At 46.6% G+C, this 17,589-nt stretch overlaps 1 protein-coding gene across 1 annotated transcript in view; it reads right to left on the bottom strand.

Moving 5' to 3' along the window:
• LOC142464643 (uncharacterized) overlaps positions 1–11,834 on the bottom strand; it is a 47,997-nt gene extending 36,163 nt beyond the window's left edge. Inside the window, exons 1-3 of the mRNA XM_075568009.1 lie at positions 11,624–11,834; positions 10,753–10,956; positions 10,458–10,581 (exon numbers count right to left, since the gene is read on the bottom strand). Of these exons, the coding sequence (XP_075424124.1) occupies positions 10,458–10,581; positions 10,753–10,956; positions 11,624–11,704 (409 nt within the window). The 5' untranslated portion in view covers positions 11,705–11,834. The remainder of the gene's footprint in view (positions 1–10,457; positions 10,582–10,752; positions 10,957–11,623) is intronic.
• Between the last annotated feature and the right edge of the window lie 5,755 nt (positions 11,835–17,589).

Below are 17,589 nucleotides of genomic sequence, written 5' to 3'. Positions count from 1 at the left end.
AGCGCGGGGGGGAACCCGGGTGCACCTCTGGGCAGGTCGGGGGGGGGGTGTCTCCGGCGGGTGGAGGGGGGGGTGGGGTGACCGGGGAAGGTGAGGGGGGGGAGGGGGGGAGGGAACCTTCTGCCTGGGTACGTTTCTGGTAATACATGCACTTATCATTTCAGTGTGGGTACATTGATTTACGTAGATGGTATGCCATTGGTATAACGCTTTGCTTTTATCACCCCGTGGTTCCTGGCGGTTGTCACGGCCCCACGTATTCCCTTTGTTAGGCTGTATGTTTTATTACCTTTCGCGGGTTAGTAGTGGGTGCGCGGGGGGGAACTCAGGTGGGGTGGGGAACCGGTGAGGGTGGGGGGGGTGGGGGGGACAAGGAAGGGGGAGGAGAGAGGGGAAGTGGCTGACGGTGAGTACAATTAGGTCAGCATAGCCGATGTCTGTCTTTTGACATATGGTATGCATATGATAATATAGTGACATTCAGGCAAGACACAGACCGCAACGGATGTCACTGGAACCTGCTGCTTCGTTTCATCTCTGTTCTCAGTCTGTCTGTTGGAATGGCAGGGGTTGGAGGCAAGCTCCGGATTCAGCGATTCTTGCAGTGATTCCGTTTAAGGTTAGTAAGGGGGGGGGATAGGGAGGGGGGGGGTTGAGTGAGGGAGTACGGGGGAGGGGAGGGGAAGGGGGGGGTTATGGTTAGACTTGGGGAGGGGGGGAGATGTAGGGGGCTGGGTGGGGGGATTGGGGACAGGAGGGAAACGGATAGGGGTGGGATAGGGGGTGCGCTACTATAAACTCCTAGCAATTTTGAACTTGTGGGGATGGGGGACAGCTAGTGTCACTCTCGCTTCAGTCCTTACGCACAGCTTAGTGTCATTGGCTAGGTTTTAAGGACTCTGGGGACTCAGGGATTGCCTGCGCATGGGGCGTTGTTCCAGGGGATGCGGATGCCGCACTTGTAAGGGTAGTGTACTTACAGTTTCGGGGGGGGGGCAATGCCATACCTGGTGTGGACCTGTTTGCCAGCTTCTCATAGGATTTATTGCCCTGAGGTGCTTGCTGCTGTTACTCGGGGGTTGGTGAGGAGTGGGGGCGTCGGGGGCAGAGGGGGCCATGGGGTTCCCCATCGATCTTGCTCCTCATGTGGGATTCTCATCCCTCCCCCCTCCCGCAACAGTGAGCCCCCCCCCTTCCCAAATAGAAGGCCTCTTTAATACAGCTCCGGCTGGCAGCTTTGTGTCGATCTTGCGGTCGGCTCCTCTTGGGCGGATGGGCAGCCTCTCACTGTGGACACTCCGGCCTGGCAGGCGGTCTTCTTTGTTCGCTACTGCAGGTAGGTACGGCATCTCCCTCTGTTATGCATGGTCCTCGTTGTGGCTGGCTGTCTAGTAGTCGCTTTGGCTTATGGCAAGGAATCTTGCTGAGTCCTCGTGTGGCGTTTTTGTGACACTATTGCGCTGAAACTGGGAGAACAGAAAACAGAAAGATTCGTTTTGTATGTCTTTATTTTCTTTGTTTTCGACCTGCGAGGCACTCTGAGGTCCTCACTGAGGGACCCTCACTCTCCTGTTCGTGGGAGTCGGGTGGATCAGCATCCCACGACGGGGGGGGGGGGGGGGGAGACAGGCCCACTGCTTTCGCCAGTCTGGACATCTCAGCAGGGTGTCTAATGACATGTCTTCCCATTTCTGATGATTATTAGTTTAAATGGGAACCCCCATTTGTACAGTACTTGATCCCGTTGTCTCTGAGGAGGGTGGTCAGGGGTTTTAAGTCCATCCTCTTGTTGATAGTTTGCTTTGCTAAATCGTTGTAGATTTGCAGATGGTCATCTTGATAGGTGAGCGGATCTTTTTTCCTGCAGGCTGCCATAAGCTTCTCTTTGGTGGTGTAGTGGTGCAGCCGGACTATGGTGTCCCTGTTCTTATTTGGGTCGGCTGACCTTGGCCCGAGGGCGCGATGGGCCCTATCCATCTCAAAGTCCTTTTTGTCCAGGTCTGCGCACAGCGAGGAGAAGAGCCCCAGGAGGTATGGCTGTAGTTGGTCTGCCTGGATCGCCTCTGGAATTCCGCGGATCCGCAGGTTCTGTCGTCTCTCGCGGTTTTCTTGGTCCTCGAGGTTATCTTTCAGATATCTTATCTCCATTCCTAGCCGGAAGATTTCATTGTCTGCAGTTGTTTGTATCTGTAGAGATTCCTCCATTTTAGTTTCAAGTGTTGTCGTCCGTTCCGCGAGGCCGCCTATTTCGTGCCTCAGTTCTGTTACGGCTGCCTTCAGGTCTTGCTGTATTGAAGAGTGCAGTTTGTCTAACATGCCCTTCATCAAGTCTTGCATGAATTCCCTTGTTGGGATAGTCTCTGGTCTTTGCACTCGCTCCCTTTGTTCTCGGGCCGCGGCCTGCTGCTTAGGGCCTCGTGTATTTGTTGGCCCGGCGCCATCTTGGTTTCTCGGGGTGAGCTCCGAGCTCCGCTGAGATGGCGAAAAAAAGTTTATTGAGCCCTGGCCGGGCGGCGCTTTTTGCTTCGCAGCCATTGCGGGGTATTTATCCTGCTAGGGGTATGTTTTTTTGGGGTCAGGGGGGGGGGGTGAAGGGCGCTTGTATATTGGTTTATGCGCGCAGGTCGGCGGAGCTCAGCTCTCACACGTCCATCTTCTCTGGCGTGCCGGACACGCCCCATCCTTTAGCTTTTTTAACGTGTCTGTTCCACCATTACTTTTGTGAAGGTCAGAAATTGCTGCCAGCTTTGCTTGCAGTTGCACAATTTTTGCTTCTTTTGCTTTTTTTCTTCCTGCCAGCAATGCTAATAAGAGAACCTCCAAGTGTTGCCTTATGGCAGGCCTGCACAACTCGTAAAGCGAGAAGGGCCGAACTGCTCCAAGGAAAAAAAATTTGGGCCGCACGGGTAAAATCATCATCACCATCATCATCTCTCCTCCAGCACCTCTCATCATCATCCTCAAATCTCCCCCAGAACCCCTCACTATCAACCTTTGCGATACTCCCCATCTATCTCTCATACCCCCATCTCTCCCCCTCACCCACACACATAATACTCCCTCTCCACATCAAACACACAATACCCCCCTGCACACCACACACATCCCACCCCCCCTGCACCTCACATCATTCTCCCCCCCTGCACCTCACATCATTCTCCCCCCCTGCACCTCACATCACTCTCCCCCCCTGCACCTCACATCACTCTCCCCCCCTGCACTTCACATCACTCTCCTCCCTGCACCTCACATCACTCTCCCCTCCCTGCACCTCACATCACTCTCCCCCTTGCACCTCCAATCACCCCCCTGCACCTCACATCACCCTTCCTGCACCTCATCTCCCATGTACCTCACCTCACCCCCGGGACCGCGAAGAATCGCCGCCATTTTTTTTTATTTAAAAAAATTAATAAATTTAAATCTCATCGCGGGCCGCACAGAGAGGCCGGGCGGGCCGTATGTTGTGCTGGCCTTCCTTATGGGCTTCCAATAGTGTGGTTTGGGAATCTACACTGCCTTGATTAATACTAAAGAATTGTTAAAGAATATCATTGTTAATTGTTTGAGTTATCTGCAGGACTTTAATAATGGATCCATTCAATTTCCAGTTTGCTCCAGGTTTGTCTAGGTTCAATTGAGTACACCGTAGTTCTAGAAGTGCATGATCTGACCATGAGATATCATGGATTCTCGTAGAGGAGATCTTTGTAACCAATCTGTTTTATATAAAGAAGTAATCTATTCTACTATAACGTGAGTGGGGATGAGAAAAAAAACGTGTAACATTTTTCATTGGAGTGCAACTCTCTCCAGATGTCCGACATCTTATTTTAACCCTTTAAGGAGAGCCGCCGTACCTTTCTTTTTCTTCAGGGGCTTAGGTTGGGCTGACTTGTCTAGAGCAGGATCAATCACTGTATTAAAGTCCCCTGTAAGAATCACGTGACCCTTAGATTCCTTGCTTAATGTATTGAAGAATGAAGAGAAGAACACAGGTTCATGCTCACACGGGGCATATAAGTTTGCGATCGATCGATATTGACCCTGTATAGTGCCAATCAAGATCAGAAATCTAACTTCTTTATCCTTTTTGGCCAGTTCCACCACAAATCGGTTTCTATTATGAAATAGGATGGCTACTCCTCTTTTTTTGACCTTGGCTGAGGCAAAGAAACATTGGCGGAAATGCTTATCTATATATTTAGGGAAACTTTTCGCGCTGAAATGCGTCTCATGTAACAGAATAATATCTACATTTTTACGTTTATAGTCCCTCAGGGCTACCCGCCTCTTACCGGGATATTAAAACCTTTCACATTATGTGATGAAATGGTTACCGAAATCCTGCATTAAATAATTTCCCACATAATGTAGCAGACCACCTTATATGACCCCACAGGGGACTCGCCCCTTCACTTAGAGATACATCGGGCACTTCAGAGGTCCTGAGCTTTGAGGTAGGCGGGTGGTAGACTAAACTTTGGTGAAAAAACTGAACCAGAAACCTGAGCCAGTCATGGTTGGATTAGACCATGTGAGTGCGTAATGCTAAAGACCACAACAGTGAGATGGGTAAATGAATGAATAACCAGATAATCGTGGGGGGACCCCTAAATATAAACTTGATAGGAGACAGGTACTGGGTTGCAGATCCTGGATAGTAAGCTCACTAATAAGTGACGCTGATGTGAACAATAAAACCAGGAACAATGAGTACTGTATAATCACACCCTATGATGTACCAAGTGTCAAAATAAAGTCCTGAACAGGAAAACATGTAGCAAGCGGTTAACTCACTCTGAGTGCTGCAACGTCCAGGCGATCCGCAAGTAAGGGGTCCCCAGGTGTGCCTCCGTCCGAATGGTAAGCTGAATAAGGAAGAGAACTGGCCGAACACTACTATAAGTATCCAGAAAAAAGTAGAGAGGAAAGTGCGTATCCCATAAAGAATTATTTATCGTCATCTAAAAAAGAGCAAAGGAGAGCCCCAGCAACGTTTCACGCTTCTCAGAGCGCTTTCTCAAGGTATACACATCACAACTTTATTAACATATACATTAGGATATATATATATATCCTGTGTCCGTGCACAAGGTTGATGATGGCTAGCCCCGCCCCGAGCTACCAATCCGGAGGCATATGAGGTCTATCAACCCCCCGTGGTACGCGCATGCGCAGTAATCAAATAAGGGGAAGTCCTCTATGTCAATGGAGGCTGCGGGACGCGAGGGAAGTGCGTAATCATAATATCCTAAGTGCGCACGTCACTGGGGCTCCGATATTACCTAAGCATTAATCCCTCCCCGCAGCCGGAGCGAGCCGCGGACCATAGGAGGAGTGCGTCAAGGTTGGTTTTGCGCAAGCGCACTCCTCATATATATATATATACATACATACATACACCAGGAGAGTATTAGCAATTAGAGAGGACGGACCACATTGAGGCTGTGAGTATTGGTTGATTATGTTATCCTGTACACACACATATATATATATATATATATATATATATATATATATATATATATATATATATATATATATATATATATATATATATATATATATATAAGTTGTGATATGTATACCGTGAGAAAGCGCTCTGAGAAGCGTGAAACGTTGCTGGGGCTCTCCTGTGCCCTTTTTTCCACGACCAATAAATAATTCTTTATGGGATACCCACTTTCCTCTCTACTTTTTTCTGGATACTCATAGTAGTGCTCGGCCAGTTCTCTTCCTTGTGGTTGGATTAGACCCTGACACAGGTGCCCTTGGGTATGACACCCCTCGGAAAAGCGTGGGTGCTATTTCCGTGTCCCCGAGTGGGGACATGGTTGGTGTCTTGGGTTCCTCCCATGAGGAAGCATGTGAATAGCTGGGGCACCCACTCCTCTCTTCCCCCCCAAAACACATATACATTTGAATACATAGAATATAAGAACTTGACTAACCAGCAACATAATAAATTACCTAGGGGGACCCTCAATTTCATATAAACTAAAATACAGTACACACATTGAAGCGATGTCTCCTGGGTAGTATGTGTGACTCTTAATAGTTTGTTGTTATTTGTATTTTGCATAACTGCTAATCTGTATATAATCTTAAGTATGTTTTTGTTAATCTACCAGAGCAGCTTTATCAGTTCTGATTTATCCCTTGTAAAAACAGAAAAACGTGGGAGAGCACAACAAACAGTATCCAAAGTTGAGGAAAGTGTGTTATCCGTAAAACAAATATATAATACATAATATAATATATAATATAAAATACCTTGACAAAGCGCTCTTGGAAGCGTGAAACGTTGGTAGGGCTACGCCTTGCTCTTTTTGTCCACTATGATAAATAAATCATTTTTTTATGGATAACGCACTTTCCTCTTTATTCAACCTTAGATACTGTTTGTTGTGCTCTGCCACTTTTTTCTGTTTTTACATTCTGCTTCATTCGGACGGAGGCACACCAAGATCCCTTGGAATCTGGATATACATGGACGCTGCAGCATAACACTGAGTTTTTTTGCTTGCTACATGTTTCCCTATATGAATCTAAGGACATTTGGTACAATCTAGGGTGAATTATATTGTCATGGTCTCTGGACTAATGGTGTACACATTCTTATCAAGGAGTTGTGATTTTACCATCCAGGACCCTACACCCAGTAACTGTCTTCAATCAAGTATTATCAAGGGGTCATCTTACAGGTATCCATTTATATGCATATCATTTTTCTGTTACTGGTCTTTAGCATTACGCATCCATAGTTACTAGCTGACTTATCCCTTACCTCATTTTCAGAGCCAACTGTTCCTTCCTTAGTCTATACCCTCACTACCCTAGCCTGGATAGCCTGTGTGTCTAGGGCCTACCATACCACCCCTCTCTCTTCCTGTTTCCATTTCTCTGTGTGCTTACCAAAAACCTGCTTTAATTAAACAGAACCTGCTTTCCTTTACCTCTCTTCTTTGTTTATATAATTTCTATATTTTTATGTATGACTGTTAACTCCAACTATGCACCAACACAACCACCTCTTCTTGCTAAGTTAAACTAGACCTTTGGGTAGGTCCTTCTGTGCTGCACTCTAAACGCCTCTTTCCTTCAGCACTTCACAGATTTAGGGCCTCATGCAGAGAGCAGCGAATTTAAAAATTGGAGAGTTTATTCTCCATATGCAGAAAAGTGCGAATTCTGCAATGTATAGCATGAATGCGTGTGGCGAGTTTAAATTGGAGAGATGCGCGCTGCAGAAATGTGTTAAAAAAAATCGCGCCTTTTTTTTTTCCTTTCCTATGGCCGCGAGCGCCAGCTTCTTGCCAACTTTTCCTGGCGAGGCAAATAGTAGAAAATCGCGCCATTTTATTGGCGCGAACAGCCGCTAGATGCCGTTCGCGCCTCTCTGCATTAGGATAATTTTAAAACTGGCGAGATGGAGGTTCTCGCCAGCCGCGAGGCGAGTTTTAGAAATAGAAAAAAAAATTGGCGCGTTTTTCGTAACTCGCCATTTTCTGCTGTTTTCTGCGCGAATTTCTCCAAAAAATGGCGAGATTTAAAATAGCGCTGCTCTCTGCATGAGGCCCTTAGTGTTCTTTAGTGGATTCCTGAGACATCACTCACAGCCGAGATAATAGAACAGCATGAGGCAGTGGATAATTATTAAATGAACATTCCATGCAATTCAGTAAAACATTAGACTAGGGTGATAACACACTGCTGTCTCCCAGTTCCACTGTCATTCCCAACAATTCCCTTTGTGTTGATTTCTAGTGTTCTGAATTTGGAGCGTTCAGTGGCCATGCTTTGTGCATTACCTAAGTTGGCCCGAGGCCAAGCCGAGGGAATTTAACCCAGCCAGGGCATTATTGGCCAGTAATGCCCAGTGCTGAGGGGATTATTGCTATTATAGGCTAAATGTAGGCTTTTTCATAAATAATAGACACTTTTGAATAGTTATATAGATTTTTTAAATAAAATAAAATGGTAAATACATTAAAGCACCTCTATAAATACTAAGGCCTGGACCCCGCTGGCAACTGCAGCGCCCGCTGTGGCGGACGCTGCAGGGACGAAAGCTCTCCCCTCAATAGCGCCGGACCCGCTGCGAGGGGGGGCCGCAGCGCTGTGGCGCGAGTTGCTCCTGCTCTCAATAGAATTGAGAGCAGGGCTCGCGACGGAGCGCTAAGCCACGCCCCCCGGCGGTTCAGCCAATGAGGGTGAACCTGCCGGGTGACGTCACGGCAGCGCCCCCGTCCCTCCCGCGTCACGCCCCCCCCTGTCTTTTGGTCTGTAGCTCCCTGCAGACCGGGGAATTGGCTGCACGCGCCGCCAGTCTCTCGGGCGCGCATGCAGCGGAGTTACCGGGGCCTTAGCCTTACACTACAGCTATCTATATCCACCCACTGCCGCCCCCTCTGTGTGCATGTACACACACACACACACACACACTGCAGCTCTACACACAACACAACACAGCAGGTCTACACACACACACAAACTACTGCTACATGCAAACTCTGCTGCTGCTGCTACACCCATACAACACAACAGCACACCACACACACACACGCTGCTACTGACACACAAACACACGCACTGCAGCACTACACATACACCAGCTCCACACATACACAGCAGGTCTACACAAAACAAACTGCTGCTACACATACACACACACACACACATATACACAACAGCACACCACAAACAAATGCTGCTGCTGCTGCTTCTGACACACACACACACTGCCGCTGACACACTGACACATACAAACACACAAATGCTGCTGCTGCTGCTGACACACTGACACAAACATGGTTGCTGCTACTGAAACACTGACACAAACACTGCTGCTGCTGACACACTGACATACACACTGCTGCTGCTGCTACTGACACACACAAACACTGCTGCTGCCACACTTACACTCACAAACCCTGCTACTGACACATTCACACACAAACACTGCTGCTGATACACACTGCTGCAGACACACTGTAGTGTAATTAAGAATATTTCAATCCCTCCATTTTCATCTTATTCCCTTACATGTAACAGTGGTAAAAGGTACCCGTGTTTGGTATGTGGAACGACTCCAGGAGCCGTGGGAGGATGAAAAGGACGAGGAGCAGGAAGAGAGCAGCGGAGTTGTTAGGGGGCTGAGCAGTTTCCTCCATTCTGAATAACTGCATTACCAAGCAGCAGCCAACAGGAGGCAGCACCAGGAGCATGAACCTTCACTCTACCTCAGACTCTCTTGGATATAACACCTGAGTCCCGCCTAAGGCGGCCCCCTAACGGGGGGTCTCCAATACGCCTTATCTGCTCCTGTCCGCCAAGTCAGCATGGACAGGGTTAACATCATGAGGAAGAGAGAGACACAACATCAAAGACCTGGACTTCGTCAGCCCCTCCCTTATAGATTGTAAGCTCCTTGGGGCAGGGCCCTCCTTACAAACTGTAACAATGTATGTGTATATGTTTGTTATTTTCGTCCTCTAACCTTATTGTACAGCGCTACGGAATATGTTGCCACGTCATCTCCTGTGTGTCTCTGTCTGTGTGTATCTCTTCTACTGTGTATGAGTCTTTTCACTTGTGTGTGTTTGTGTGCGGGGGGGGGGTCTGTCCTATGAGTATCTGTTCTTCCAAGTGTGTGTTTCTGCCCTGTGTGTATCTGTCTGTATCTGTTCTCGCATGTGTGTTTGTGTATGTATATATTTTCGTGTGCGTGCATGCGAATGTGTGTCATGGATGTATCTGTTCTAGTGTGTGTATCTGACCTGTGGTCTAGGTCTGTGTATGTGTTCTCCACTGTATATACCCTCCGTTGTGTGTGTGTGTATATCTGTCCTGTTTGGGTATCTGTTCTCATCTGTGTGTGCCTGTTCTTCTATGTTGTGTAGCTATTCTGTGTGTACCTGTTCTCTTGTATATATTTGTTCTCCAGAAGTGTGCGTTTCTGTTCGGTGTATCGGACCTGTGTTGTATGTATGTGTGTCTTATGTGTATCTGTTCTCAACTGTGTGTGTATCTGTTAATAAGTGTGTGTCCCCTGTGTGTATCTTTCCTCCTATATTGTCCTGTGTGTATCTAATTTGTATCTAATTTCCTGTCCTGTGTGAATCTGTTATCATGTGGAGTGTGTGTGTGGTATCTGTATTGTGTGTGTCTCTCTTTACTGTGTGTAGTGTGTGTGTGTGTGTGTGTGTGTGTGCTATTGTAAAGGCTTCGATAACTTAGCATTATGAATACGGAGCCTTGAGAGAAAAATATCTCTAAAATATTCCGTCCTGAGTGACAGGTGAGCCTCTGTTTGCCCGGCTCTGTAACCTGTTCCTTGTTCCTGACATACTGTAAACCTCCCAACAAAAACACAAAGTGTAACTTGAGCTCCTGTTTGCTGGATCCAAACATGACTGACATCTCTATGAGAATAACAGAACATCTCCTCTTACCCAGTGAGCTGAGGTTCTGGTGATTCTCCATCATCACGTCCTTGTAACGCTCCTTGTGTCCTTCTAAATACTCCCACTCCTCCATGGAGAAATACACAGCAACATCTTCACACTTTATAGGTACCTGAAACACAGAGAATCCCCCACTCAGTATCCAGATATAATAAATCTCTTCCTTATGGAAATCCAGGTGATCAGAGAGGAAAATACAGATACATAGAACAAAGTTAGCTGAAGAAAAGGCTGAATGAAGACAGAAAGGTGGTAATATCTAACGCTGCCCAGCAGCCCTCACCTCTCCAGTCAGCAGGTGAATGATGATGTTGGTGTGTTCCAGGATCTTCTCAGACATCAGCTTCTTGTCATTGTTTCTCTCATGTATCAGGGAGTTAGTTGGATTCTCCATGATGGGTTTCTGGGTCCTGCAGAATATTTCTGGCACACAGGGACAGCTGCTGTCTGGGACATCCTCACCGTGCTTCTTCACAACAATATAACCCTACATAATGAGAGACAGTAATAAATATCACTGTGCAGATCAAGAGACACAGTTGATATGTCTCATGTTCCTGCAGATTGGTTGCTTTGCAGTAAGAGGGACGCGTCTCTTGTTAACATCTCTATACTCAATCTATTCAGTGCTCTCCCCACCAATTCTGTCTATTGTATCACCGACACGTCTACACTAACACTGACTCCCCTGTGCCTATATCAGCACAAAGATCATGGACTGTACAGATATTACACTAAAGTGTATGTAAACATTACAGGACTTCTGACTGTGGATATTACAAAATAATGTAGCACAGACACAAAACATCCATGTTATAATATATTTAGGGGGCCAAAGTCCCCCCTCTGCACAAACATGTCTCTTCCTGGATCCAAGTAGTTTCTATCACAGGGTCAGTCCCCTCTGCCAAACTCCATCCTTCCCTGATCCTATCAGACTCTGTGCTCTCCTGCTGCCCGAACGTGTCCTTATGTGGTCCTTTACACTCCATATACCCAAACATCTTGCCTGCCCTTGGGTTCTTGCTTTCTCTAGTTGCATGTGTCCCTGGATATTGCTTCTCATGTACCTCCCATATTAACGCTCTGCATGTCCCTGCTGTAGTTAAGGAGATACGAGTGGTGTCATTATGACTTTATCCAGCAGCTCTCACCTCTCCAGTCAGCAGGTAGATAATCTCCAGGGTGTTTTTCAAGATCCTCTCAGTCGTCTGCTTCTTGTCTTTATTCATCATCAGTGAGATATTCAGATGCACCAAGAATGGGCTCTGGTGCTTGGGGAAGTGTTTCACAATGTGGTGACATCTGCAGTTAGTGATCTATATTATACTTCCTTCACAGTAATATCCTCCTACACATGGGGAGAGAGCTGCTGTATGTCAGTGTTACAGTGTATGTCTGTGTATTACAATAGCTGCTGGATGTCAGTGTTACAGTGTCTGTGTATTACAATAGCTGTGTGTGTCAGTGTTACAGTGTGTCTGGGTATTACAATAGCTGCTGTGTGTCAGTGTTACAGTGTGTCTGTGTATTACAATAGCTGCTGTATGTCAGTGTTACAGTGTGTCTGGGTATTAAAATAGCTGCTGTGTGTGTGTATTACAATAACTACTGTATATCAGTGTTACAGCGTGTCTGTGTATTACAATAGCTGCTGTATGTCAGTGTTACAGTGTGTGTGTGTGTGTGTGTGTGTGTGTGTGTGTATATGTGTGTGTGTGTGAATTACAATAGCTGCTGTGTGTGTGTGTGTGTGTGTGTGTGTGTGTGTGTGTGTATTACAATAGCTGCTGTGTGTGTGTGTCAGTGTTACAGTGTGCCTGTGTATTACAATAGCTGCTGTATGTCAGTGTTACAGTGTGTCTGTGTATTACAATAGTTGTGTATGTCAGTGTTACAGTGTGCCTGTGTATTACAACAGCTGCTGTATGTCAGTGTTACAGTGTGTCTGTGTATTACAATAGCTGCTGTATGTCAGTGTTAGTGTGTCTGTGTATTACAATAGCTGTGTGTGTCAGTGTTAGTGTGTCTGTGTATTACAATAGCTGCTGTGTGTCAGTGTTACAGTGTGTGTCTGGTTATTACAATAGCTGCTGTATGTCAGTATTACAGTGTGTCTGTGTATTACAATAGCTGCTGTATGTCAGTGTTACAGTGTGTGTCTGTGTATTACAATAGCTGTGTGTGTCAGTGTTACAGTGTGTCTGTGTATTACAATATCTGTGTGTGTCAGTGTTACAGTGTGCCTGTGTATTACAATAGCTGTGTGTGTCAGTGTTAGTGTGTCTGTGTATTACAATAGCTGCTGTGTGTCAGTGTTAGTGTGTGTCTGTGTATTACAATAGTTGCTGTGTCAGTGTTACAGTGTGACTGTGTATTACAATAGCTGTGTGTGTCAGTGTTACAGTGTGTCTGTGTATTACATTAGCTGCTGTATGTCAGTGTTACAGTGTGTCTGTGTATTACAATAGCTGTGTGTGTCAGTATTACAGTGTGTCTGTGTATTACAATAGCTGTGTGTGTCAGTGTTACAGTGTGTCTGTGTATTACATTAGCTGCTGTATGTCAGTGTTACAGTGTGTCTGTGTATTACAATAGCTGTGTGTGTCAGTGTTACAGTGTGTGTCTGTGTATTACAATAGCTGTGTGTGTCAGTGTTACAGTGTGTCTGTGTATTACAATAGCTGCTGTATGTCAGTGTTAGTGTGTCTGTGTATTAGAATAGCTGTGTGTGTCAATGTTACAGTGTGCCTGTGTATTACAATAGCTGTGTGTGTCAGTGTTACAGTGTGTGTCTGTGTATTACAATAGCTGTGTGTGTCAGTGTTACAGTGTGTCTGTGTCTTACAATAGCTGCTGTGTGGGTCAGTGTTACAGTGTGCCTGTGTATTACAATAGCTGTGTGTGTCAGTGTTACAGTGTGTCTGTGTATTACAATAGCTGTGTGTCAGTGTTACAGTGTGTCTGTGTATTACAATAGCTGCTGTAAGTCAGTGTTACAGTGTGTCTGTGTATTAGAATAGCTGTGTGTGTCAGTGTTACAGTGTGTGTCTGTGTATTACAATAGCTGTGTATGTCAGTGTTACAGTGTGTGCCTGTGTATTACAATAGCTGCTGTATATCAGTGTTACAGTGTGTCTGTGTATTACAATATCTGTGTGTGTCAGTGTTACAGTGTGCCTGTGTATTACAATAGCTGTATGTCAGTGTTACAGTGTGTCTGTGTATTACAATAGCTGTGTGTGTCAGTGTTACAGTGTGCCTGTGTATTACAATAGCTGTATGTCAGTGTTACAGTGTGTCTGTGTATTACAATAGCTGTGTGTGTCAGTGTTACAGTGTGTCTGTGTATTACAATAGCTCTGTATGTCAGTGTTACAGTGTGTCTGTGTATTACAATAGCTGTGTATGTCAGTGTTACAGTGTGTGTCTGTGTATTACAATAGCTGCTGTATGTCAGTGTTACAGTGTGTGTGTATTACAACAGCTGCTGTGTGTCAGTGTTACAGTGTGCCTGTGTATTACAATAGCTGTGCATGTCAGTGTTACAGTGTGCCTGTGTATTACAATAGCTGTGTGTGTCAGTGTTACAGTGTGTCTGTGTATTACAATAGCTGTGTGTGTCAGTGTTACAGTGTGTCTGTGTATTACAATAGCTGTGTATGTCAGTGTTAGTGTGTGTCTGTGTATTACAATAGCTGTGTGTGTGTCAGTGTTACAGTGTGCCTGTGTATTACAATAGCTGCTGTATGTCAGTGTTACAGTGTGCCTGTGTATTACAATAGCTGTTTATGTCATTGTTACAGTGTCTGTGTATTACAATAGCTGTGTGTGTCAGTGTTACAGTGTGTGTGTATTACAATAGCTGTGTGTGCCAGTGTTACAGTGTGCCTGTGTATTACAATAGCTGTGTGTCAGTGTTACAGTGTGTCTGTGTATTACAATAGCTGTGTGTGTCAGTGTTACAGTGTGTCTGTGTATTACAATAGCTGTGTATGTCAGTGTTACAGTGTGTCTGTGTATTACAATAGCTGTGTATGTCAGTGTTACAGTGTGTGTCTGTGTATGACAATAGCTGCTGTATGTCAGTGTTACAGTGTGTGTGTGTATTACAATAGCTGTGTGTGTCAGTGTTATAGTGTGTGTGTGTATTACAATAGCTGTGTGTGTCAGTGTTACAGTGTGCCTGTGTATTACAATAGCTGCTGTATGTCAGTGTTACAGTGTGACTGTGTATTACAATAGCTGCTGTGTGTCAGTGTTACAGTGTGTGTCTGTGTATTACAATAGCTGCTGTATGTCAGTGTTACAGTGTGCCTGTGTATTACAATAGCTGCTGTATGTCAGTGTTACAGTGTGCCTGTGTATTACAATAGCTGCTGTGTGTCAGTGTTACAGTGTGTGTCTGTGTATTACAATAGCTGCTGTATGTCACTGTTACAGTGTGCCTGTGTATTACAATAGCTGTGTGTGTGTCAGTGTGCCTGTGTATTACAATAGCTGTTTATGTCATTGTTACAGTGTCTGTGTATTACAATAGCTGTGTGTGTCAGTGTTACAGTGTGTGTGTATTACAATAGCTGTGTGTGTCAGTGTTACAGTGTGCCTGTGTATTACAATAGCTGTGTGTCAGTGTTACAGTGTGTCTGTGTATTACAATAGCTGTGTGTGTCAGTGTTACAGTGTGTCTGTGTATTACAATAGCTGTGTATGTCAGTGTTACAGTGTGTCTGTGTATTACAATAGCTGTGTATGTCAGTGTTACAGTGTGTGTCTGTGTATGACAATAGCTGCTGTATGTCAGTGTTACAGTGTGTGTGTGTATTACAATAGCTGTGTGTGTCAGTGTTATAGTGTGTGTGTGTATTACAATAGCTGTGTGTGTCAGTGTTACAGTGTGCCTGTGTATTACAATAGCTGCTGTATGTCAGTGTTACAGTGTGACTGTGTATTACAATAGCTGCTGTGTGTCAGTGTTACAGTGTGTGTCTGTGTATTACAATAGCTGCTGTATGTCAGTGTTACAGTGTGCCTGTGTATTACAATAGCTGCTGTATGTCAGTGTTACAGTGTGCCTGTGTATTACAATAGCTGCTGTGTGTCAGTGTTACAGTGTGTGTCTGTGTATTACAATAGCTGCTGTATGTCACTGTTACAGTGTGCCTGTGTATTACAATAGCTGTGTGTGTGTCAGTGTGCCTGTGTATTACAATAGCTGTGTGTGTGTCAGTGTTACAGTGTGCCTGTGTATTACAATAGCTGTGTGTGTATATAATGTGAATAATAACAGAAGATCATATTATGACCTTGCTGCTGCCATGAGGGGGAGGGGTGTGGTTAGAAAAACTCTGCAATGATTGGCTGCTCCATTCGTGATTCCTTTCATGCAATGAATTCTGGGACTTGTAGTTTATCTATCTGTAAATACTATAATATTGGAAGAGCAGAACTACAGCTCCCAGAAAGCTTTGGCACGGAGAGAGAGATCACATGATAACTAGCATCCAATCAGCGTGCAGCTGTAGAGGAGGAGACAGGAAGTGGCGGGAGAGGGGGCGGGGCCTCTGGCTGCAGTCACAGGATCTTCGTATCATTTCCTGCAGATTTATATCAGTGATTGTGAAATAAAAAAAGCTGTGTGTGCTGTGCACGCGCATAGTAAGTGAAACTTCTTTGACTTTTGTCACAGAAATTGTATTTGTATTGGTGATGTTTTAATTAAAAATCTAAATACAATTTCATTGACAAAGCGCAAATAAATTTGACAGAATGCGCGTGCTCGACACACATCCCCTGTATTAGCTATTTGCACGGATTGTTCGCGTGTGACCGTGTGCGCGCGTGTGACCGTGTGCGCGCGTGTGACCGAGTGCGCGCGTGTGACCGAGAGTGCGCGGGTGTGAACGAGAGTGCGCGCGTGTGAACGAGAGTGCGCGCGTGTGAACGAGAGTGCGCGCGTGTGACCCAGTGTGCGCGCGTGTGACCGAGTGTGCGCGCGTGTGACCGAGTGCGCGCGTGTGACCGAGCGTGCGACTGTGACTGAGTGTGACCTTACATATCCCCTTGCACATCACCCCTCCTGCACCTTGCATATCCCCCTGCACATCACCCCCCCTCCACATCACCCCTCCTCCACATCACCCCTCCTGCACATCACCCCTCCTCCACATCACCCCTCCTGCACATCACCCTCCTTCACCTTATATATCCCCTTGCACATCACACATCCCCCCTGCACATCACATATCCCCCCCCTGCACATCACACATCCCCCCTGCACATCACACATCCCCCCTGCACATCACATATCCCCCCCCTGCACCTTACATCACCCCCCCTGCACCTTACATCCCCCCCCTGCACCACCTCACCTCACATCACCTCCCCTCACCCCTGCACATCAGATCACGGCGGCAGAGCAGAACGCCGGCCTCCTCCTGCTCTGCTCCGTGAGGCTAATCAGGCCCCGCTCCCTCAGTCAGCGGGAGGGCGTGGCTTGAGCGAAGGGACCCGGGACACGCTACTCTTCCCCTTCCTCCCCCCCTCCCCTCGGGCTGCGGGAGGGAGCTGCTGCGGTCTGCCATAAGGTAAGCAGCTCCCTCCCCTTTCACCCACAAATGCCCTCACACTCAGGAAGCGCCGGGCTCTCTCTTCCAATCTCCGGCCTCCAGCGCTGCCCGCCCGCCCGATCCGCACACACCGCTCTGCTTCCTCCCGGTTACCCTCCATGATCCCTGGGCTCCTCTCCTCCTCCGACCCCGGCGGCGCTCAGTCAGCGGGACGCAGGATAGCGGAGGTAGGGAGGAGAGGCTGCGCGGCATGGCAGCGGCCGTTAGGAGCAGCGGCTATTGCCGCCGCATATGTCATGGTGTGTGGGGGGTGGGGGGCTCGGGGGGGTGTGGGGGGTGATTAGGAGCGATTAGGAGTGTGACAGGGGCGGTGTGAGCGGAGCGGCGTCCATTACGTGACGTCACTTCCGTTTCACATTTCGCCCCACATCCATCCAGTTTTATCCCATCAGAGGTGCCACTAAAGAAGTTTCACTTCAATAATAATATAAAGTGAAACATTTCTGAAGGTCCTTGAAACGCGTAGGGCTGTTCCTGCTATAGGTTGCCTG

Source organism: Ascaphus truei, chromosome 13 (assembly GCF_040206685.1).
Source record: "Ascaphus truei isolate aAscTru1 chromosome 13, aAscTru1.hap1, whole genome shotgun sequence".
NCBI lineage: Eukaryota > Metazoa > Chordata > Amphibia > Anura > Ascaphidae > Ascaphus > Ascaphus truei.
The sequence above is the reverse complement of the archived record's forward strand: the minus strand, read 5'-3'. Positions and strand labels throughout refer to the sequence as shown.